The sequence below is a fragment of the Gorilla gorilla genome, chromosome 2, assembly GCF_029281585.2.
Source record: "Gorilla gorilla gorilla isolate KB3781 chromosome 2, NHGRI_mGorGor1-v2.1_pri, whole genome shotgun sequence".
NCBI classification, from domain to species: Eukaryota; Metazoa; Chordata; class Mammalia; order Primates; family Hominidae; genus Gorilla; species Gorilla gorilla.
Window position 1 is genome coordinate 168,716,043 of NC_086017.1, and position 20,817 is coordinate 168,736,859.

Consider the following 20,817-nt stretch of genomic DNA (forward strand, 5'->3'; position numbering starts at 1 on the left):
AACACCTCTACATGGTTATGCTTGACTGGGCTCTCTGATACTGGGAGCAGGGTGGCGGGATTTAGGGTGTTACAAACTTCAATAGTTATGTGGGGATTTTCACATAGCAAGCTTTGGTACTTGGTTAATCTAGCATTTGTTAGCCAATGATGTCCTTTGGTATTCATCAAAGTTACCACAGCATGGGGGACCTTTATATTCAGGTTTTGCCCAAGGGTTAGTTTATCTGCTTCTTGTGCTAACAGGGCTGTTGCTGCCAGGGCCCTTAGACGTGGTGGCCAGCCTTTGGAAACCCCATCTAGTTGTTTTGAGAGATAGGCCACTGGCCTTGGCCAGTGCCCCACAGTCTGGGTTAAAACTCCAACTGCCATTGTTTCTCTTTCTGACACATAGAGTGTAAAGGGCTTTGTCACATCTGGTAGTCCTAGGGCTGGGGCCAACATAAATTTTTCCTTTAACTTACAAAAGGCTTGCTGTTGTAGAGGCCCCCATTCAAAAGGCTCCCGGTCACCCCCCTTTGTAACCCTGTACAAAGGTTTGGCTAGTACTGCAAAGTTTGGAATCCATAATCTGCAAAACCCCACAGCTCCTAGGAATTCCCTTACTTGCCTTCTGGTTCTAGGTTGCTCTATTCGTCACTCCAGTAGGCTGCAGATGACCTGCTTTCTTTCTGACCCCAGGCTGCGCTCCCCTTTCCGAATAGTGAATCCCAGGTAGCGTACCTGCTGTCTGCAGACATGAGCTTTCTTCTTGGACACCTTATACCCATAGTCCTCCAGGTGCCGAAGCAGGGCATCCATCCCTTTTGCACACCAGACTGCTGTGGATTGCCCCAGCAGAAGGTCATGCACGTACAGGAGCAAGACGCAGCCTAGGTGTTTAGCAGGAAACTTTTGCAGGTATCGAGCCAGGGCCTCCCTGAAGACAGTAGGGGAGTTCTTGAACCCTTGGGGAAGACGGGTCCAAGTGTACTAAGTAGTGACACCTGACTCCGGATCTTCCCACTGAAAGGCAAATAGCTTCTGGCTCTCAGGAGCTAGTCTGATGCTAAAGAAGGCATCTTTTAAGTCCAGACAGGTAAACCAGCAGTCCTCAGCCGGCAGCAGCCCTGACAATGTGTAAGGGTTAGGAACTGTTGGGTGGAGAGTCACTGTAGCTTGGTTGACCAGGCACAAGTCCTGTACTGGGTGGTAGTCCTTTGTCCCTGGCTTATGGACAGGCGGGAGGGGGGTGTTCCACAGAGCCTGACAAGGAACTATAATTCCATAGGCTTTCAAGCGCCTGAGATGAACCTGGATTCCTTCGAGAGCTTCTCTGGGAACTGGATACTGCTCTTGTCTAATTGGTTGGGCCCCAGGCTTAACTTCTATGAGTAGGGGGGCTTGGTTGACCGCCAGTCCCGGAGGATTATCCTCCGCCCATACTCGGGGCCATCACTTAGCTAGAGCTGGTTTTGTCTCTCGGCCTGGCTCGGTCAGAAAAAGTCTCCATTCTTCTTCCCGGGGGACCGTAAGGGCCATGTTTTGTAAAAGAGATGGTGGCACTCAGCTTGCTAAGCAAGTCTCTTCCCAGCAAGGGCAAGGGATAGTCAGGCATGTACAAGAACTAGTGAACTATCTCACTTCCCCCCACCGAGCAGGTCTATGGTAGACAGAAAGCCTGCTTAGTGGAAACTTGTGTTGCTCTGATTATATCAATGGTTTTCTTGGATAAGGGGGCAACCAAGGTGGTCACTACTGAATGTTCAGCACCAGTATTGACCAAAAACTTAATGTTCTTGTCCCCAGTTGAATCCTGACCATGGCCTCCTTGGAGGCGCTTGAGCCCAGTCCCCTTCAGTCCAATAGCCCTTCAGCCAGATTGAACAAAGCTCCCTCATCTTTATCTGAGTTCTTTTGTTCCGAATCACCTTGCTTTTCCTCCAGTCAGGGACACTTATCTTTCCAATGTCCTATTTCCTTACAATAGGCGCATTGGTTATGTTGCAAGCATGGGCGATTAGACTGGGTATTCTTCCCGGAACCCCCCTTTCCCTCTCCTTCTGGGGGAATTCCCCTAATGGCCGTGGCCAGTAAGTTGGCATTTCGCCTAGCCTGGCGTTCGCCTTCCTTATGGCTTTCTCTGCGGCTCGTTGCATCTCTATTCATAAACCCTTGATTGGCTATTTCCAGTAACTGTGAGGTATTCATACCCGCAAACCCAGCCTGTTTCTGCAGTTTTCTCCTGATATCTTCTGAGCTTTGATTAACTAAGGCCATGTTAATCATGCGCTGATTTCCAGGGCTATCTGGATCAAAAGGAGTGTACATACGGTAAGCCTCACACAGACTTTCATAGAATTGCACTGGACTCTTCTTTTCCTTGGATGACCTCAGAGACCTTATTTACATTTGTAGCCTTTTAAGCCCCTTTGTTTAGACCTTCTATTAATGCCTCATGGTACCGTCTTAGCCTCTCTATGTCTGGTCCCTCGTTCGGGTCCCACTGGGGGTCTGTTCCTGGCAGCTGAATTCTTATATATTCTTGGGGGTTTTGGTAATCGGCTGGGATGTGCTTCTATAGCCACTTAGTTGCCACCTGGAGCACCCTTTGCCTTTCATCTGTGTTAAAGAGGTACATGAATAGCTGGTGGCAATCAGCCCAAGTAGGATTATGAGTCTGTATAATAGTTTGGAGCAAGTCAGTTAAAGCTTGAGGCTTTTCAGTGTAAGATGGAGTATTATTTTTCCAATTGAGGAGGTCAGCAGAGGTGAAAGGTTGATTACACAAAGGCACGCCTTTCCATCGTGTGTCCGTCCTCATCTACCCCAGTATATCACTGCCCTTTCAAGGGCATTTGGATTCCAGTCTTGGGCCATAAGCGAGCTGCCAATGGAGGACTTTCTCCTGCTGCTTCACTTCCTCTTTTGCCTACTCTGGGTGGTCTAGGGGTGTGGTTATCTGGTGGAGGTGTAGGTGCTGTGGGCTCAGGGGTGGGCAGCCCTTCCTGTCTATAAGGAGGGGGTACTGCTGGTACCAATTCCTGCCATGATTCTTCTGGTGTTGGGTCGGACAGAACTTTTGGTGCTGACTTCACTTGGCTGGTGGAGAGAGAACCTTCCTTAACTAACTGTCCCTTTGCTACTAGTACTGCTGCTGCCTATCCTCTTAACCACTGTGGGGGGGTCCAAAACTAGCTGTAATCAAGTGTCTGTGTATGGGAACTGGTCTGGGTACCCTGGCTTACAGGACACCTTCTGCCATACCTTTGAGAAAAGGGACCTGTCCAGGCTTCCTTCTGATGGCCAACCCACCTCTAATGTTGGCCAGTCTATGTCACACAAAGTTCTAAGTTTTCCTGGTGTCATGGTGACTCCACAGTCTTCCTTAAATCCCTTTTTGAAATTTTTCAACATAGTTCCTAGTGGGATGGGCTTACTTTGTGCCTGATCCATGTTTCCTCGAGGCAAAACACCACGCTCACACCACATGCACACCACAAAACAAAGAACGGGTAAAAAGGACACACATACTTTTACAGTTTACACCAAACCAGAATCAAAACCAAAATCAGAGTATCAAGAAATCCAAGCCAGGTCAAAACCAAAACCAAAGTATCAAGCAATCCAAGTCAAGTCAAAAACAAAAACCAAAATGCCAGTACAGGCACGCTGTGGGTGATCAGGCAATGCTTCCACTCAAATGGAGTGGGCAAGTTCCAAAGACTAGTCTTACCAAGTTTCAGATGTCTGGACTCCAAGTGCCAGTTCCTTCCTGGTGTTCAGTCACTGTGTTGATCCTCCACGGGGGCCTGCCATTCACTGCTCCGGCGAAGCGTTCCACCGGGGCAATTGCCTACCTGGGAGCACTCTCAGGATCCGCGTCGCTCAAGCTGGCTGGAGTCCCCCACAGGGATGCTCCACAGGGCAGGCCTAAGCCACCTAAGGGGCTGCCTTGACCGTCCGTTAATCACCTCGCTTCTCGGTCAGGGAACCAAGAAATGTAGCAGGACAAGCCTCAGATAAAACCCCTCAGACACCGAGTTAAAGAAGGAAGCAGTTTATTCGGCCGGGAGCATCGGCAAGACTCCTGTCTCAAGAGCCGAGCTCTCCAAGTGAGCAATTCCTGTCCCTTTTAACGGCTCACAACTCTAAGAGGGTCCACTTGAGAGTGTCGTGATCGATTGAGCAAGCAGCGGGTATGTGACTGCGGGCTGCATGCACCGGTAGTTAGATCGGAACAGAACAGGACAGGAATTTTCACAGTGCTTTACTATACAATGTCTGTAATCTATAGATAACATAACTGATTAGGTCAGGGGTCAATCTTTAACTACCAGGCCCAGGGTGTGGCGCTGGGCTGCCTGCTTGTGGATTTCATTTGTGCCTTTTAGTTTTTACTTCTTTCTTTGGAGGCAGAAATTGGGCATAAGACAATATGAGGGGTGGTCTCCTCCCTTAATAAAGCAGGGAGAAAAATGTGAAAAGGAGAGACTGACCTAGCCTCCCGGCCTACATCCTTCTCCTGTGCTGGATGCTTCCTGCCCTTGAACATCGGACTCCAGGTTCTTTAGTTCTGGAACTCAGACTGGCTTCCTTGCTCCTCAGCTTGCAGACAGCCCATTGGGGTACCCTGTGATCATGTGAGTTAATACTTAGTAAACTCCCCTTTATAGGTATATATTATATATATAATATATAATATTATTTTTTTATTTTTCATATATATTATATATGAACTATAAATAAAAAGATATATTTCATATATCCTATATTTTTCATATATTATATATATATTCTATTAGTTCTGTCCCTCTAGAGAACCCTAATACATTACTAAAATTTATCATAGTTATGTAGTTAAATAGAAATATCTCTGTGTTCTTTGGCTCATTGGTACTTTGAGTTTCAAGAAACATAGGGGTATATATTTATGATAGGCTTGATAAAATTGGCATAAGCTGTCAGTCTGATTGCAAAGTGAGGAATCCAAGGTTTATTTTATGGATTGTCAAAATGTCAAATAATCACTGAAGAATTCTTGGCATGAATTTTACTTTTATTTTTTGGACTCAGCCATTAAAGAAAATGAAAATGGTCCCTTGCACTTTAGCAGCTCTTTATGATTTTCAGTACTTTGTGACAGATGACTAATGAGTTCACCAAAGATGTTTCTGAGAAGCAGAAAAATAAGAGCCTCATTTAAAATAGAATACTCTGAGGCAGACAGTTAGGAGGAATACATTGAGTGAGCAACAAGGTCTGGATGATTCCTGAGCTCCTGTGCTCAGCAGGGAGTCCCAGAAGAGAACAAAGGGGAAATCTTAAGTCATCTCTCCTTCTTCAGCCTTCTAGTAAGATGGGAATCAGGGGAAGGTGAGCATGAATGGAAGAAAGGGGCTTCTTGCCATTGAGAGACTAGCAGAGAAAAATTGTGGTTAGATGATAGTGTTGTTTCCATTTCTTTCAAAGCCTGACTTCACCACCATGCAATATATTCATGTAACACAATTACCCCTTAAATTTATACAAATAATAATAATAATAAAACAAATTGGCAGAGTAGGGTAGATTTATGACCTTTTCACTGAACAACCCAAAATTCTGTTTTTATTTTAACTTGATCACGTGAATGCTTAATCTTCTGCTCCAGATATGGAGCACATGGGAGGACATTGTCCTCTAACTGACCTTTCCCAAAATCGAATCCTGTCTAAAAGCTGTAACCCAAAACCCAGAATCATTGGCCTTAAAGAAGTTTTCCCAAGAGAATTAGACCATTCCTTTTTCATTTCTAAATGTATGTGCCTCATGCATGCATTCAGGAAGTGTGGTATCCTTGGCCTCAAGCCTCCCTGAATTTTAGGATACGTGTATAAGCAATAATCTCTCTGTTCCAACTTGATTGGAGCCTGAATCCAATCTCTCCTGAAATTAGTTTCAAATCCAAATTCAATTAAAAACAGATGTTTCCAAGTAGACTGAAAAAAGTCTATAAAGAAAAGGCAGGCTCACTGCCTTGAGAATTGGTTGAATTCTCTAGGTATTTATAATCATAAGGAAGACAGAAATCAGAGTTGCTCCGGAGAGTTAGCTCCTCCTTTCACACTGAGCCATCCAAGTGCTTGGAAACAGTGTCTTTTAAGGAGGTGTGTTATTTGCCAGGCTAGACTTTTCTACCCGAGCCACTTTCTGATTTATTCCAGGTCAGGACAAATTTGAATCTTGGGTTAGGCACTTAATAATTCTTATTGCTGAGAATTTCTACATACAGCAGAAGGGACACTAAAAAAGAACTTATTTTCTAGAAATACTGGCATATCAGGGATTCTTGCATGGAAAGTTTCATTTAGCACATTTTTAAAAACTCCTTCTAAAGTTAGCCTGATGGCAATTCAGAAAACATTAGTGAGTTTTGGAAGGTTTTTTTTTCCCCCATTGAAATCAAAACCCCATTAAGGAATGCACAGTGGGAAGAGGGAGAAGAAAGCTTACTTGTAGACAAATAATACCCATGAACTTTAATGCATTAAAATGGATTCATAAGTTTTTCAAAGATGAGAAACATGTGTCCAATTATTGTGAGATTCACCACTCCTTACAAGTTCAGAGCAGACAGTCCTCATCTCCTTGTCTTAAAGTGCATAGGTCTATTTTCAGAATAATTTTTAGCATTAAGTCTGGGCCACCATTTGATTTTTAATCTCCTCTTTTATCCCTGGAATCTTGCATTCCTGGTGTACTTCATCTTTTTTGTGTGTAATAATATCCTTCAGAAATCTTTGATGCATCAGTGAATTAAAAGAAAAAAATGAGATGTAAGTGCTTGCTCTATTTGTCATTTTTAATACATTTTGAACTACTTGATTTATGATTAAGCATTTCTTGGGAGAGGAGAATATTTAAGGTGGTATTTTGAGCTCCATTTAAAGCAATTTAGTTGTCATCAGGCCTCCTCACCCCATAACCTTTGTGAGACCTTGCTTCATAACTTGGACCCAAACAATTGGCTTGTGTTTCAAGTAGACAAAGCCTTATGGAAATGATACTTGCTAAGTGTTTTTATTGGACATCTGGGCAAGAGTTAGCCTTTGTCAGACCAGTCACAAACTACAGCTAGCCTGACTCCAACACTCTTGGTGACAATTTCTGTTCTTAGCAAACTCTTTCAAAATTTTGTTTAAATCAAGAATGAATGATATTATTTGTATTCATTTTCTCCTGCTTTCTGCTTTAGTTCCTGATTCAGTGGCTAAGGTTAAAAATATTCACTCAATTTCCCCTTCATCTTTAGGTCAGATCTCTTCCCTTCATCCTGTGGGATCCTACCCTAGCATCAGGTGGAATCTCTGTAGCCTATGTTTTGTTCATGCTATGCCAGGATGTTGTGGCTCTGCTAAGAAATGGCAGAGGGATTTCAGGTCCTGGAAGTACTAAGTTGAGCTCAGCCACCTTGAAAGATAACCAGGATTGTCTTCACTCTCACTGCCTCCTCTCAATGAATCAGCTAAATCTAAACTAATATTAGATGACAGTAGCATAGAACCTCCTCAATGTCTATGTGATCAGATGAGAGACAGGAGAGGTTAGTACAATTTCACTCTCTTTCCTTTCTTTCCTTTCTTTGCTTCCTTCCTTCCTTCCTTCCTTCCTTCCTTCCTTCCTTCCTTCCTTCCTCTCTCTCCCTTCCTTCCTTCCTTCCTTTCTTTCTTTCTTTCTTTTCTTTCTTTCTTTCTTTCTTTCTCTTTCTTTCTTCTTCTTTCTTTCTCTATTTCTTTCTTTCTTTCTTTCTTTTTGTCTTGCTCTGTTGCCCAGGCTGGAGTGTAATGCTGCAATCTTCATTCACTGCAACCTCTGCCTCCTGGGTTCAAGTGATTAAGTGATTCTTCTGCCTCAGCCTCCCGAGTACTTGGGATTACAGGCGCCTGCCACCATGCCCAGCTAGTTTTTGTATTTTTAGTAGAGATGGAGTTTCACCATGTTGGTCAGGCTGGTCTCAAACTTTTGACCTCAGGTGATCCACCCACCTCAGCCTCCCAAAGTTCTGGGATTACAGGCAAAAGCCACCACGCCCAGCCCAATTCCACTCCATTTCTTAATAGCAAAATTTACCTTATATTTTAAATAAATGAAAGCAGTGAAGGCAGTATCCCTTGGGATTGTCAGATAGAAAAGACTGAGGAGCTACATGCAGTATTTTTCATTGCTTGTATGGAATGTTATACCTGGAGAAAACTGCACAGCCAGAAAATTAATTCTAGAAATTCCTGGGCCAAAGGCAGAGTATCTCAAATTTGGAGACAAGGCCAGGGAGTGGCTTGGCTCAATATGAAGCAAAAGCAAAATAAATAAACAAAAGGGAGAGGGAAGATGCTCAGAGTATTCAGAAGATGAATTTTCTTCTAGTTTAAAGTGAAAAAAAAAAAGTCTGTTTCCCCAAAGACAATGGATTCACCAGTGATCCAGGGAGCTGACAAGAGTAACACTTTGTCCAAGCATGTGATACCCTCCTTGTTATTTTTCTCCTAAAAGTTCTGGGGCTTTTTGATAAGTGTGAGAATTTTTAAGGTGTGCGACCTATCGAGGTGTTGATTGAACTCCCTTCAGTGAGGATGCACACCAGGGATCTTATTAAATAAAGTTTTCATACTCACAAGCCCTTAACTTTGCCTAGATGTGACTTCAGAAAATTGAGATGCAAATGTCATCCCAGTCTATAGTGATAACAGTGTTTTAAAAAAGTTTTTTAGTTGACAAAGCAGTTTTACACATGACACCTGAGACTTGCTGTTTTTGGAGGAAAGGCACTTGGTGAATTCAAAGAGAGCACAGCCTGGTCTGTGCTTCACCAAGTCCCTGTACTAGTAGCAACTGGAGAGCAACAAATATGAACAAATAGAGCCAAAGAATTCTGCTAGAACCAGCTTTGACCTCTTTGCACCTCAGTTTGCTAGTCAATAATGGAAATAACTGAATTAGGTCTTTTTTTTTTTAATAGTCTTTCTGACTTTAGAATTCTTTGTCTATTCTCTATATTCAACTCAAGAGGTTTTTTTTTTTTTAAATTTTTTTGTTTTAATTCCTTTGGTGTAGGATTTAAAGGAAAATAAGCAAGCCAGGGAACATGCGAGGAAGGCAAAGATAAGGAAAGGGAAACAACACTGAAAAAGAACTTGGAGAAGAACAAAAGGAAATAAGCTTATAGATAAGTAATGGGGTGAGAGAACTATGAGAACTGGATCAATTTCCTGTATCTCAGATTTAATATAAGGGGGAAAGACCTGATGATTTGCAGTGTAATTCTGTAAATCATGTCAGAATTAATAAGCCCTTTAATTTTTTTCCTTAAGAAGAACACACTAGGTGACTGCACAGTTCATTCCGTAGTACAGGCAGAGGACACGACGACCCAATTTGGTGGTGGTGCTGGAAGGAGAGCCATTACCTGCTAATGAGGATGAATCCTAAAGCCTGCACTGCAGCCTCTGTCCATGGTGTGTTGAGGAACTTGCTGTGTTGATGCTTTTCTTGGTGAAGGGATGAGTTCTTGCCTTTTCTCCGTGCAACACATTCATTCTATAACATGCTGCCCCAACCACAGGCATCGGTGACAGAATAAAAAACATGTTTATCGTTAATGCTTTCTGCAACCGAAAAATTGTAGTTGATCTGAAAATCTGTAGAAATTACTATCTGAAAATCTGTAGAAATACTAATCTGTAGTAAATTTAGTTTACTACAAAGTAAATTAAATTACTTTGCTGCCCAGAGCTTAGCAAATTGTAAAGTTTCTAACTTTATTCAATAGTGGTTCTTTTTTTTTTTTTTTTAATGTACAAAAAATCACCCAGATGTGTTTTGTATGACACCTTGGTCTCTTAAAGCAGACTCTGGTTGAATGTTGTTGCACATACTTTGTGTTGTAGGTAATTATAAAATGTCTTATTTCCTATTGATATAAATAAAACATATTGATAAACTGTGGATTCAACTCATTCTGGAAAAGATTGCAAGCATTTTTAAAGTGCAGGTGGCTGATGCAGAGTAGGTCCTTTGCAAATGTTGGATGAAACGCTGCAGAGTGGACGTCAACCTGTGCAGGTAGGCATGGCTGGGAGGAGACCCCAGTGCAGACATTCCTCCTCAGGCCAGAGAGGTGAGGGAGCTGTGATGTAACTGTAACCACTTATCCAGAAAGTATGTCTCTGTTATGATGGTGTTTCACAGGCAGTTGCCCTGAACTCTTTGTTTGGAAAGAAACTGTATTAATCCTCAAGTCTGTCAGATGCTGCCCAGAGCTTAGCAAGTCATAAAGGCAGCTCTTGCGTCTTCTTTGCTTATGAAAATCACACCTTGATGCAATCCTTCATTGGCATGGCAGCTTTTTCAGTAGTGTTCCTATTAGCTTATGCAAGAGGGATGGGTAGTTGGATGATTAATTGAAAAGTTAAATAAACTGAAGAGTCATTTTTAAAAATTCTAATACATAATATATACTATAAACATTTATTTTAACTTAAAATAATAAATTATATATTCATTTAAGAATAATTTGACGGGGAAGGCAAAGTCCTTTTTTGGAGTCTAGGTCTGATATTGGAGTTGTCTTTCATAAACCACATTTACAATACATCATTTACAATTTCTGGTTTTTGATTTCTTTAAAGTTACAGTTTTGTTAGAGTAGAGTAGGAACTTAAAGACACTCGTAATCTGAGAACAGAGGCCTCTAGATTATAATTATTATTTTCTCCTGACTTTACACTTGTTTCACTGACACATAATTCAATAATACTTTTAGGAGCTCCCTTTTGTCAAGCCTTTTCAAAGGAAACATCTTAATTTTTCATAAACAGTCTCTCCCTTTACACTCATATTTCATTGCGTCACACAATTTTTAGTTAAATTATTTAAATATATTAAGTCCAACAGGGCATACACAGGGTTGAGATCAAGCACAACTGATTCTTGGTAAACTTACAACCTAATTGGCCAGAGTAGAAGCACACAAGCTCCAGAAAGCCTGCTCTCTGCCGGCCCTTGGGGTACTAGGGGCAAGCAGAAGGGAGAACTGCGGAGGGCATGAGGGAGACAATTCATCTGCAGAATTTGTAAGTGGGGGCCTGTTAAGCAGCTTCTACTCTAATAAATTCTTACTATGTATTGTGCAATGTGCTAGTCCCTAATTGGGGAACAAAGATGGAAGTACAGTTGCTGCCAAGTATTGTGTGCAGTAGAGGCTGTCGGCACAGAGGAGGAGAAATCCCTTCTGGCTGAAATGAGCAACCAGAAGCAAGCTGTTTTGGACTGAATTGTTTCCCTCCAAAAGTTCATGTATTGAAGTTCTAACCCCTAGTACCTCACATTGTAACCACAGTTGGAGGCAGGGTTTTTAGAGAGGTAGTTCAATTAAAATGAAGTTATTTGGGGGGGGCCTCATTCAATATGACTGGTCTTCTTATAAGAAGATAAAATTTGGACACAGACATCGACAAAAGGAGGACCAAGTGAAAACACAGAGAGAAAAAGGCCATCTGCAAGGCAAGGAGAGAAGCCTGAAACATAGCCTCCCTCGCAGCCCTTAGAAGGAACCAAACTTGCCCGCCGACACCTTGGTCTTGGGCTTCCAGCTTCCAGAACTATGAAAAATTAATTTCTATTGTTTAAGCCACCCAGTCTATCGTACTTTGTTACAGCATCCCTAATAAAAGACTACAGAAGCCTTCAAGGAGTGGGGAGTATTTGAGGTGGGATTTAAAAGACGGGTAATTTATCAGTAGCCCAAGATGAGAGGAAGGAAATTAGAGGCAGATGGAAGAGTCAGAACAAAGACTGAGAAGTGGGCCAGTATTTGAAATATAAAAAACAGACCGTTTGGCTGGAGGAGAGAGCCCATGTAGGAAAGGAATGGAAGAATAGGCTAGAAGAGGTAGGTCAGATCCGCATATCCTTGAGGGCCATCTGTGGGCAGTGAGGAGTCACTGAAGGCTTTGGAGCAGTGATACAATCAAAGCAGCATTTTGGAGACATTGTCTCACATAGAGCTGTCAGGGAAGGCTGTCTGCTACTTGCTGGAGTCCTTTATAGCTGTCCTTTATGGTAACGTGACTTTGTCTGGCTCCCTGGCATGGCTGACGATACTGCAAGGTGATGGGTGGGAGAGGGTCAGGACTCGCTGCGGCAGAACCATAAGAAAGCATGACTGCCTTACTAAACTTCCAAACTTCCATCCTGCCCTCCCCTCGAAAGACAGGCTTAACAGACTTCTTAACATTATTTGCTTCTTAGTCGAGCAGGGAGTGGACAATGTGAGTGGCAGAATTCAGGAAGTATTCTTGGCTCTGGGCTTCTTTCAAAAGTCACAGCCAAACCATGAGTGAAGACCTAGGCTTCAGTTCACCTGTGGGTTGACGTGACGTTTCTCATATTGAGGTGTTAAAGTTGAAACAGTGTATTATCTTGCATGCAAGGTAGAAAATAAAGTTCCATTTCTTGCACATCTAAGTTTATGGACAATATTCCCACCTGCTACATTTTTATAAGGAATTTAGAATTTCAGCAATTTAATTGAGGTTATTCAGGGGTAGTTCTGGGCAGGGACTTGTTTTGGCAAACAGATTTTGTGTCTTTTATTTAAGCGGTTTTTTTGTTGTTGTTGTTTAGAGCTCAAGGAAATCAAGAAGAAGAGAAGATCCTCTTTAAATTAGAGTTGAAAGCAGAAGCCTCTCCTAGAGGGCCCATGAAATTATTGATACTTAATAAATATTTTTGAATGAAAACAGTAATGGCCATTTCCACAGTTTTTGATAATGCTTGCAGCCAGTGGCATTAGAAGAGGTTTCTCAGACATCCATTGTCACTAACTATTCTACAGCCTTGTGACATTTTTTAAATGACTGCCCAGAAAAGGCCCTACCAGGAGAAATTATGATTCAGCAGGTCTGGGATAAGACCTGGCTATATCTACTTAACAAAAAAATTCTAGTGATGACTTTGACATATACTTAGGGCTGAGAAATTACTGACGACATGCAATGTTTTAGACTTTTGTAACAGTTCTGAGAGCAAGATTATATTTGATACCAAATAATTTTATACTTTAATCCTTATGATTCTAATTTTAAACGCTTTTTTGGCTTATCTTGGTAAAAGTCTTTGCCAATCCAGGATTCATACTAGTGACATCCAAATGACCACTTCTGCTTTTGGCTGTAAATTAAAGCCTTCTCTTCCTTTTGATTCCTTCAACCTCTAAACAACAAACAAACAAACAACCTGAATAAAAGATATAAAATCTCTTTGCCAAAACAAGTCCTTGCCCAGAACCACCCCAACTAACCCCAATTAAGCCAAAATTCTAAACTCCTTATAAAAATGTAGTAGGTGAGAATATTGTCCATACACTTATGTGTGGAAGAAATGGACATTTATTTTCCTGTAAGTCAATTTCTATTTCAAGCTCCCATTCCAGTAGGTGATAAAGTCTTAGTTTTAGTCAATAATGTGTATTTTCTACCTATCTCCTAGGGATTGCTGTAAGTTATTGGGAATTTAAATTATAGTAAGTCAAGGAGGTGGGGGTGCACAGGAGGGTGTTCCATCTCATCTGGATTATCATTTTTCCTTCTGGCATCCACTGAAATGTCCTCATTCCCATTTGATCCTTATTGCTATGTCATACCTCACACCCCAGTGCAAGTCTTTGGGTCTCCACTAATTTCCACGCATTTCCAAGACACAAGAGACTGAGCCTGCTCCTCCCACCCTGTCCTGTGCAGGGCTAAACTATGTGGTCACCTCTGGCAAATTTATGTTGATACAAGAGGCAGTCACCTCTACCCTGAGATATTGCTACTCCCCAGGCTTTTCCCAGGAAAGAGAGATGGGTTTCCTCTTTTATCAGGTCTCCAAGGCTCTGTGTGTTTGCAATTGCAGGCTCCCTCTGTTAAGGCCCCCAGTATCTACTCACTCCTTGCTGCTCCTTCCTGTGCTATGGGGAGTATTTCCTAATCTCTGGGGCAGCAAGTCTTGCACTTACACAACCAAGCATCCTCACAGATTTTTCATATTGTTTATGCACAAGCGTCTTTTCAGTTTTCCTTCAAAGGTTAGACTTTTGAAAAATCAGAGAACATGCTTTGATTTTCTCTTTTAGGCACCATCACTGGTTCCTGGACGCACTAAGGCACTCAGCTGAAAGCGTGTGGATAACACTAAGGAGTAATGGGAACAGAAGGTTAAACCTTCTCTGAAATGCATTTGATTTAGCCTTGGCTGAAATTGTGACCAAAGCTAGAGGATCACAAACTTCAGCACTCAGTTTCATGGCTAATTTTGAAGAATGGGAGACTATTGGCATAGGAATTGGTGAATATGAAGGACTGAGTCAGCCAGAAATTCTTAATATATAATAGTGAAATACAATAAGATTATTTTAAACACACTAAGAATATAAACAGCAAGATTAGGATGAAGGTCTCTTTTCTTCATGTTTATATTTCTTCTGTTTCTTGTCATAAAATTATTCCCTAACTGGTTTGCAGTAATTTCCTTGGAGAAGTACTGACTTTAAACTTTTATTGTTATCTTCTATGGACTATAAGTTTAATCTTAGAGACATGGTTGCTTGGAATGGGAAATTGCATTTACTCACTGTAAGTTTGTGAAAGGAAATTGAATTTGATAGAATGTTTATTGCTGGAAATCAAGTCACTCACCTAAACATGTAACGTACACACCAGCTCTGTGTCCTCTCTAACTTTATTCTGTTATTTTACTCTTACATAAAGGTCTTGACTTCATTTAGTTAAAAAGTATCCAGCCCATCATTTAGCTTTTTCCTTGTAATCATGTTGGAAAAACTCTGAGATTTAACAGAAATAGTTTTAAAGAACAATATGAATTTAAGTTTTTCTCTACTAGTGAAAAAAAGGAAATACCAAGGACAGGGGGAAAACATTGATTAATACTTCACACTGTTATTCTGCCACAAAAGCTTAAATATCTTTCTAACATGTCTTAGTGGCAAAAACACAACTTCAGAATTGTGCCGTTAATGGGAACATGAAAAAGCCACAGAAAAGCTCAGGAATTAGGACATGGACACAGTCAGTTTCTCAGGTTTAAAGTGCCCAGTTCTGTGTTGGTACTTGGGGTGATACTACTATAGAAGAAATTGGTAAAATCCATTCACATAAATGCATTGGTCATGACCTACTTGTCTCCTCCACTGTTACATAAGATTTATGGAGGCTGAGATTTTGTCTATTTGTTGGATCCCAGGATATCCTATAGAAGCATGGTAGGCAGTCAATTAATATTTGTTAAAATAAAATTTAAAAAAAAGAATGAATAGCTTCTCCCAGGGGTCTGGGTAGACTTTCACTCTATATTTTTTAACATGCTGTAGAAAAATGGCAAGTCTTTGTGTGAAGGCGTTAAAGTGGTTGGCATGCCAACATTAACCATGGCTGTCCTTAGAGCAAAAGCCCTTCCCTAGATTCCTGAAACCACACACCTCGTTGGTCTGAAACAGGAATTCTATGGAAAGCTCGCTTTGTGTCTGCCCATTTTTTAGTAGGTGAGCTGCATCCCTCTGTCTAGTGGGACACACTTGCATATTCACAAATGGGTATTTTCCTGTGAGTAGTTTACATAGTTTTGTCATATGAATGGTCAGTGAATTATGTGGATGAGGCCTGGAGGAAAAGGAGAAAGAAAACATCCAAACCACTTTCACTTGGCAGTATATCTCCACAAGGTAACACATCTGCCAGGGCTTGAAGAAGGTGGAGACACAGCTGTGTTGGGTCACTGCGAAAGGACATGATTCTACCTTCATGTCTTCATGTCTTTCCTTCCATTACCCTATCATTGCCCCTGAGCCTCTCTGGCCTAATTCTGAACTGACAAGTTTAAAATTTATTCTTTATATTTTCAAATGTTTAAGACGTATGCAAAGAATAAAAGTAACTCTACTCTCCCTTTTCATTGTACTGCAGCTCAGAAACTAGGTAGTAAAGCTTAATGTTTAGGGCAGGAACCAGGGGACACAAGCACACACCTGTACATGTGCATTGTTTTGTGTTTAGTAAAATATTGAAACTAAATTAACACTGATGATTTAAAATGGCCTCTCTAAGTGTAAAATTTAACATTCTCTCAAGACTAAGAAGCTGAGCTTCATAATCTTTACTTTTTGTTCTGTTTTGTTTTTTAGTATAAAAGCTAATTACAATTTGGTTTGAACGTTAAAGTTTTTTTTAATGTACTGCATCTACAGCACATTTTAAAATTTATGATGAAAGAATTTTGGTTCATAATCATCATCATATGTTTTTATAATTCATTATAACTTGTTATTCAATGTACTTTTCAATGATCAAAAAGTTTTCATTAGCAGCATGTTGACTACCATAAACATACCTTAAATGTACAAAGTTATCTGGTCTCATCCAGCTCTCGCTGTATCAAGTACATTTTTTAAGTGAGTAGAGGTGCGATGCCAAAAAGTATTGTTTGTGAACAAGCAAATCTAGTTCACAAAATTTTCATGGAATTTTTCCCATGGAATTTTTCACAAAAATTTCATGGAAGATTTTGCAAGTTGGTATTTTGTTTTGGGATGGAAATCAGCATTGTCGAAATTGAAATGTAAATATTGAGTAATATTTTATTTTCAACGTTCCCTTCTTTCCCCAGGATATTCCAACCTCAGTTATTCAAAGACTCCATCACCAGAGAGAAAGTCAGATTGTCACTTTGGGGAGTCCTCTGCCCTGTATATATCCCACATTCTTTCAGATAAGTGAAATTAGCATACCTGGGTATTACAGTTGTTTATGCCATACTACTATAAATACTTCTAAGAGAAGATTTATCTTGATGTAAGACTTGGAATTTTGTTAAATTAATGCACAAATGTATATGACCATAACTTAACGATGATTTGTATATTAGCTGAGTCAAGTGGCATACATAAAAGCAATGAAGGCTTCTTGGACATTCTACACCGAAATGTTTAGAAGTTTTTAAAAATGTATCTTTCTATTTTCCAATAGTGTGGTAAATGTAAAGTGCTTAGCACTTTGCATGACACATGGTAGGGCCTCAAAAAATATTAGCTATTATCATTATAAACCATAGAGGCCCTGTTATGTGGGAGTTTGTATCTCTCTCTTGACTAATAGAAGCACTTTGCAGATGATATGTCACACAATCTAGAAAGGTAGTGCTTAAAGGAATAGACTTATCTCCTCATTTTACAAATGAGGACATTGAGGCCCTAGGAAGTTAAACGACTTAGACAAAATCACAAAAGTAAAGTGGAAAGCCCAGGAGAAATCCCCTGGCCTTCAGCCTGCTGTGATTTCTACCAACTATAGATTAGAACTTTTCAGACAAGTGGCACCTGCGAGTGTCTTCGAGCAAGGCCTCAACCTCCAGCACAGCTCTTGCCACCTGCAAACACCAGGGAAGAGCAAGATTGAGTTACATGGCTTGGAAGAAGAGTGAAACACCTCGCAAGACCCAGAGAAAACTCCACATCCATTTGCATCTAATTTTAAAGCCCAAATAAAAGCACAATCTTTGGAATCACTCTATCTTTGGTCAGGCAAATGTTTAAAGAGCAATATTATATACATCTAGGGTAAGAACAATTCATTAATTTAGATGAATGAATTGTCAAAAGGTTGTTTTGCCTGTAAATGTGAGTAAATTGAATATCAAGTCATCATGAAATGTAAACACGAGATAATGTTCCTGTTTCATTTTCCTTTTTCCCGAAAACATGGGTAACAGAGATCTTTACATCCAGCATTACTTTTGGAAAAAATTAAAGTATGCATTGCTTCTTATGAAGAAAGTTATTTCCCTCACTTGATAGGAAATCTGATCCAGAGAAATGAGGGGCCGTGGAGATTATGTCCTGAATCTGGAGTTCATGATGAAAAAATATAAGTCAGTTTAAATTCTGGATAATTGATAGTCTATTTTTAGATCAACATCTCTTGAGAATATTCTTTAACATCAAGGGAAATTAAAATGAAATATTGTCTTTGCTCTTTTAGAGCTTTTCTTTTCAAGAGAAGAAAGGGGATTTAGAGCTTTTCTTTTCAAAATATGCAATTGGTCCTAACCTGACTCCTCAATTCAGCAGCCTTAAATTGAGATAGAGTCTAGCAGGTGACCAGCAAAGCGTTTCTCCGACATCTCAGGGGTCGGTAACACCGCTAAGGAATTTAGATGTAAAGTTCAGAAAGCTTTGGACAGGACATGGTTGGAAGAACATGGGAAAGAGGGCATTTGAGCGTTTTGACTTTTTAATTATTCTTATTTTGAAATTAGAACCACATGGATGGTAGTTTAGAATGATTTACCTTGATTTTTAGATGAGATTTGTTTAAAAACGGAAATCAATTTACTTCTGCTCAACAAACTTCCAAGTGCTTCCATTTGTATAGCAATTTGATTATGAAATAGCACGGGATGAATGAATTCCTAGGTGGAATTTCTTGAAAATAATGGTCAAAAACCTCCAACAGTCCACTAATGCCAGGAGATGCTACAATAATTGGTAAATATCTTGTCTGATGCCCTGTAATGACTGAGAGCAAATCACCAGGGTCTTCTGTTAATTTTTGTTTCCCAAACTATTGACAGACAAGAGAAACATATGTTTCCTATTGTTTTCCACATTTTTAAAAACCTTTTTTGTGTAATTGTAAAAATAATGATTGTCACAAAAACTAGCAGAATAACTCTGGAATTTTATTTTATATTTTAAGAGACTATCCTAGATTTCCTAGATTCTATCATATTCCAATTTCTGCCACCTACATTATACTTGGGAGGTCTCATTATTGCAAAAATGACTGTTGGGTTTTCTTTGAATTTGGTTTATATGAATCTTTCTAGTCAATTCTTTTGACTACAAATATTAAAAGCCTTCTATATTATCAGGAAATGGAAACCCAATGTTTTATTTTAAGTTTAATCTTTTTTTGTTGTTAGCACTACTTACAAATGGATTATTATTTCTTGGACTACCTTTCAACCTATTTCTTAACAGTTAACACGAAATGTTTATGAAATGTTGCTGATGCTTTTTCTAAGCCAGATTGCTGATTCAGCAGCTTCCCCTTTCATACACAACTTTTGGGTCCTTAAACAAAACAACACAAAATAAAAACTATTAACAGCTCTGAGAAAGATGACATTACAATCAACACCACTGATCATTAAAATGAGCCTAGCCTGAAGTAGTAATGAAATTTTCCAAATAGTGTACATTTGCAGTAGAGGATAGAAGTGGCCTTAATTTTCAGTCAGCAGACAACTACCAAGGGCTTGTCATTCACAAGGGACTGGAAATAAGAACATGGCACTGCTTATGAGCATCTCAAAGTGGGGCCTATAAAGTGAGGGACCTGCAACACACCTTCATGGAAAATGCAGATACAAGGCCTCCACCCAGACCTATTGAATCTGAACATCTAGAGGAAAGCCCAAGAACCTGAATTTAGCCATAGTCATATGAATTACAGTTTTAAAATGGTTAAGCTAGGGGTTCATATTCTTTAGATTGGGAGACAGACTTGTGGGAAAATAATAGAAATCTTTTAAAGCCAGGAAGATGAACTAGGCTATAATGAAATTCCAAAAGCGTTTTTTGACAGAATGGGTCAAGAAGAGAAGGAGCATGGTTCTACACAATCTCCTCCTGGGGAGCACTGAAAGATGAGACTTTATCAAGAGTGTAAGCACGTTATCATATAGTCAATATTCAGCAGCATCTGAGAAGTTGAGTATTTGTAGCCCAAGGAGGAAAGCCAATTTCCAAAATCATCCCAGCCGGAATACTTACAGCATCTTCCGCCCACGCAGTTTTCCTTTCTGTCAGTGACACCATCAACCTGCTGCCTCAAGGCTAAATTCATACAACCAAAATCTCCCTCCTTCCGAGCCAAAACCTATGGAAATAAGAGTGTGGGAGAGTTGGAAAAGTAAGACAGCTGATTGTGTATAATTTAGGCCCAGAGGCCGCAAGGTATAGGCAGATAGAAACTTGATTTACTGGCCAGGCATGATGGCTCTCTTCTGTGATCCCAGTATTTTGGTAGGCTAAGGTGGGGGGATCGCTTGAGGCCAGGAGTTCAAGACCAGCTTGTGCAATATAGTGAGATCCCCCATCTCTACAAATACACACGCGCACACACACACATAAATTAGCCAGACATGCATGATGGTGCATTCCTGCAGGAGGCTCAGGTGGGAGGATCTCTTGAGCTCAGGAGTTCAAGATTGCAGTAAGCTATGATCCTGCTACTGCACTCCAGCCCATGTGACAGAGCAAGAGACTGCACATCCGCCCCCACGCCCTGCCAAAAAAAAAAAGAGAGAGAGAGAAAAAGAAAAACCTGATTTATTGATCCAGTAGTAGCTGTGTGAACATTGATGCAATAATTCCTTCTGGGCTTCAGCTTCATCTCCTGTAAATCCTCGATGATTGCAGGATTTCAGATCTGCCTGATTTGATCTGCGAGTGTCAGTGTCTTATCTAATTGCATGGTTATTAGAAAAACAAAGTCTAGAATCTCACAGGCCTCAAGCTGGCCTTGTAATATACTCAGGAACTGAAATCAGCATCAGCTTCTCCTTCTCCTGATGGCATGTGGTTAAGAGAACAAGCTTAGAATCAGGTAATCCACAGTGTCAGCCCAGCTCTGTCACTCACAAGGTCTGTAATCTGGAGCACACTTCTCCCAACCTCAGTTTCTTCGTCATTTAAGTTGGTATAATAATATCCACCTCACAGTGCTGGATAAAGTACTAAATA

General features: G+C 40.5%; 1 protein-coding gene across 2 annotated transcripts in view; it reads left to right on the forward strand.

Moving 5' to 3' along the window:
* The window catches only part of SLC66A1L (solute carrier family 66 member 1 like), a 57,880-nt gene extending 40,299 nt beyond the window's left edge, over window positions 1-17,581 (forward strand). For both annotated transcript variants that reach the window (XM_063703537.1, XM_063703538.1), the window contains one exon: window positions 16,680-17,581. In XM_063703537.1, coding sequence (XP_063559607.1) covers window positions 16,680-16,785 — 106 coding nt within the window. In that variant the 3' untranslated portion in view covers window positions 16,786-17,581. The remainder of the gene's footprint in view (window positions 1-16,679) is intronic.
* The last annotated feature ends 3,236 nt before the right edge of the window (window positions 17,582-20,817 follow it).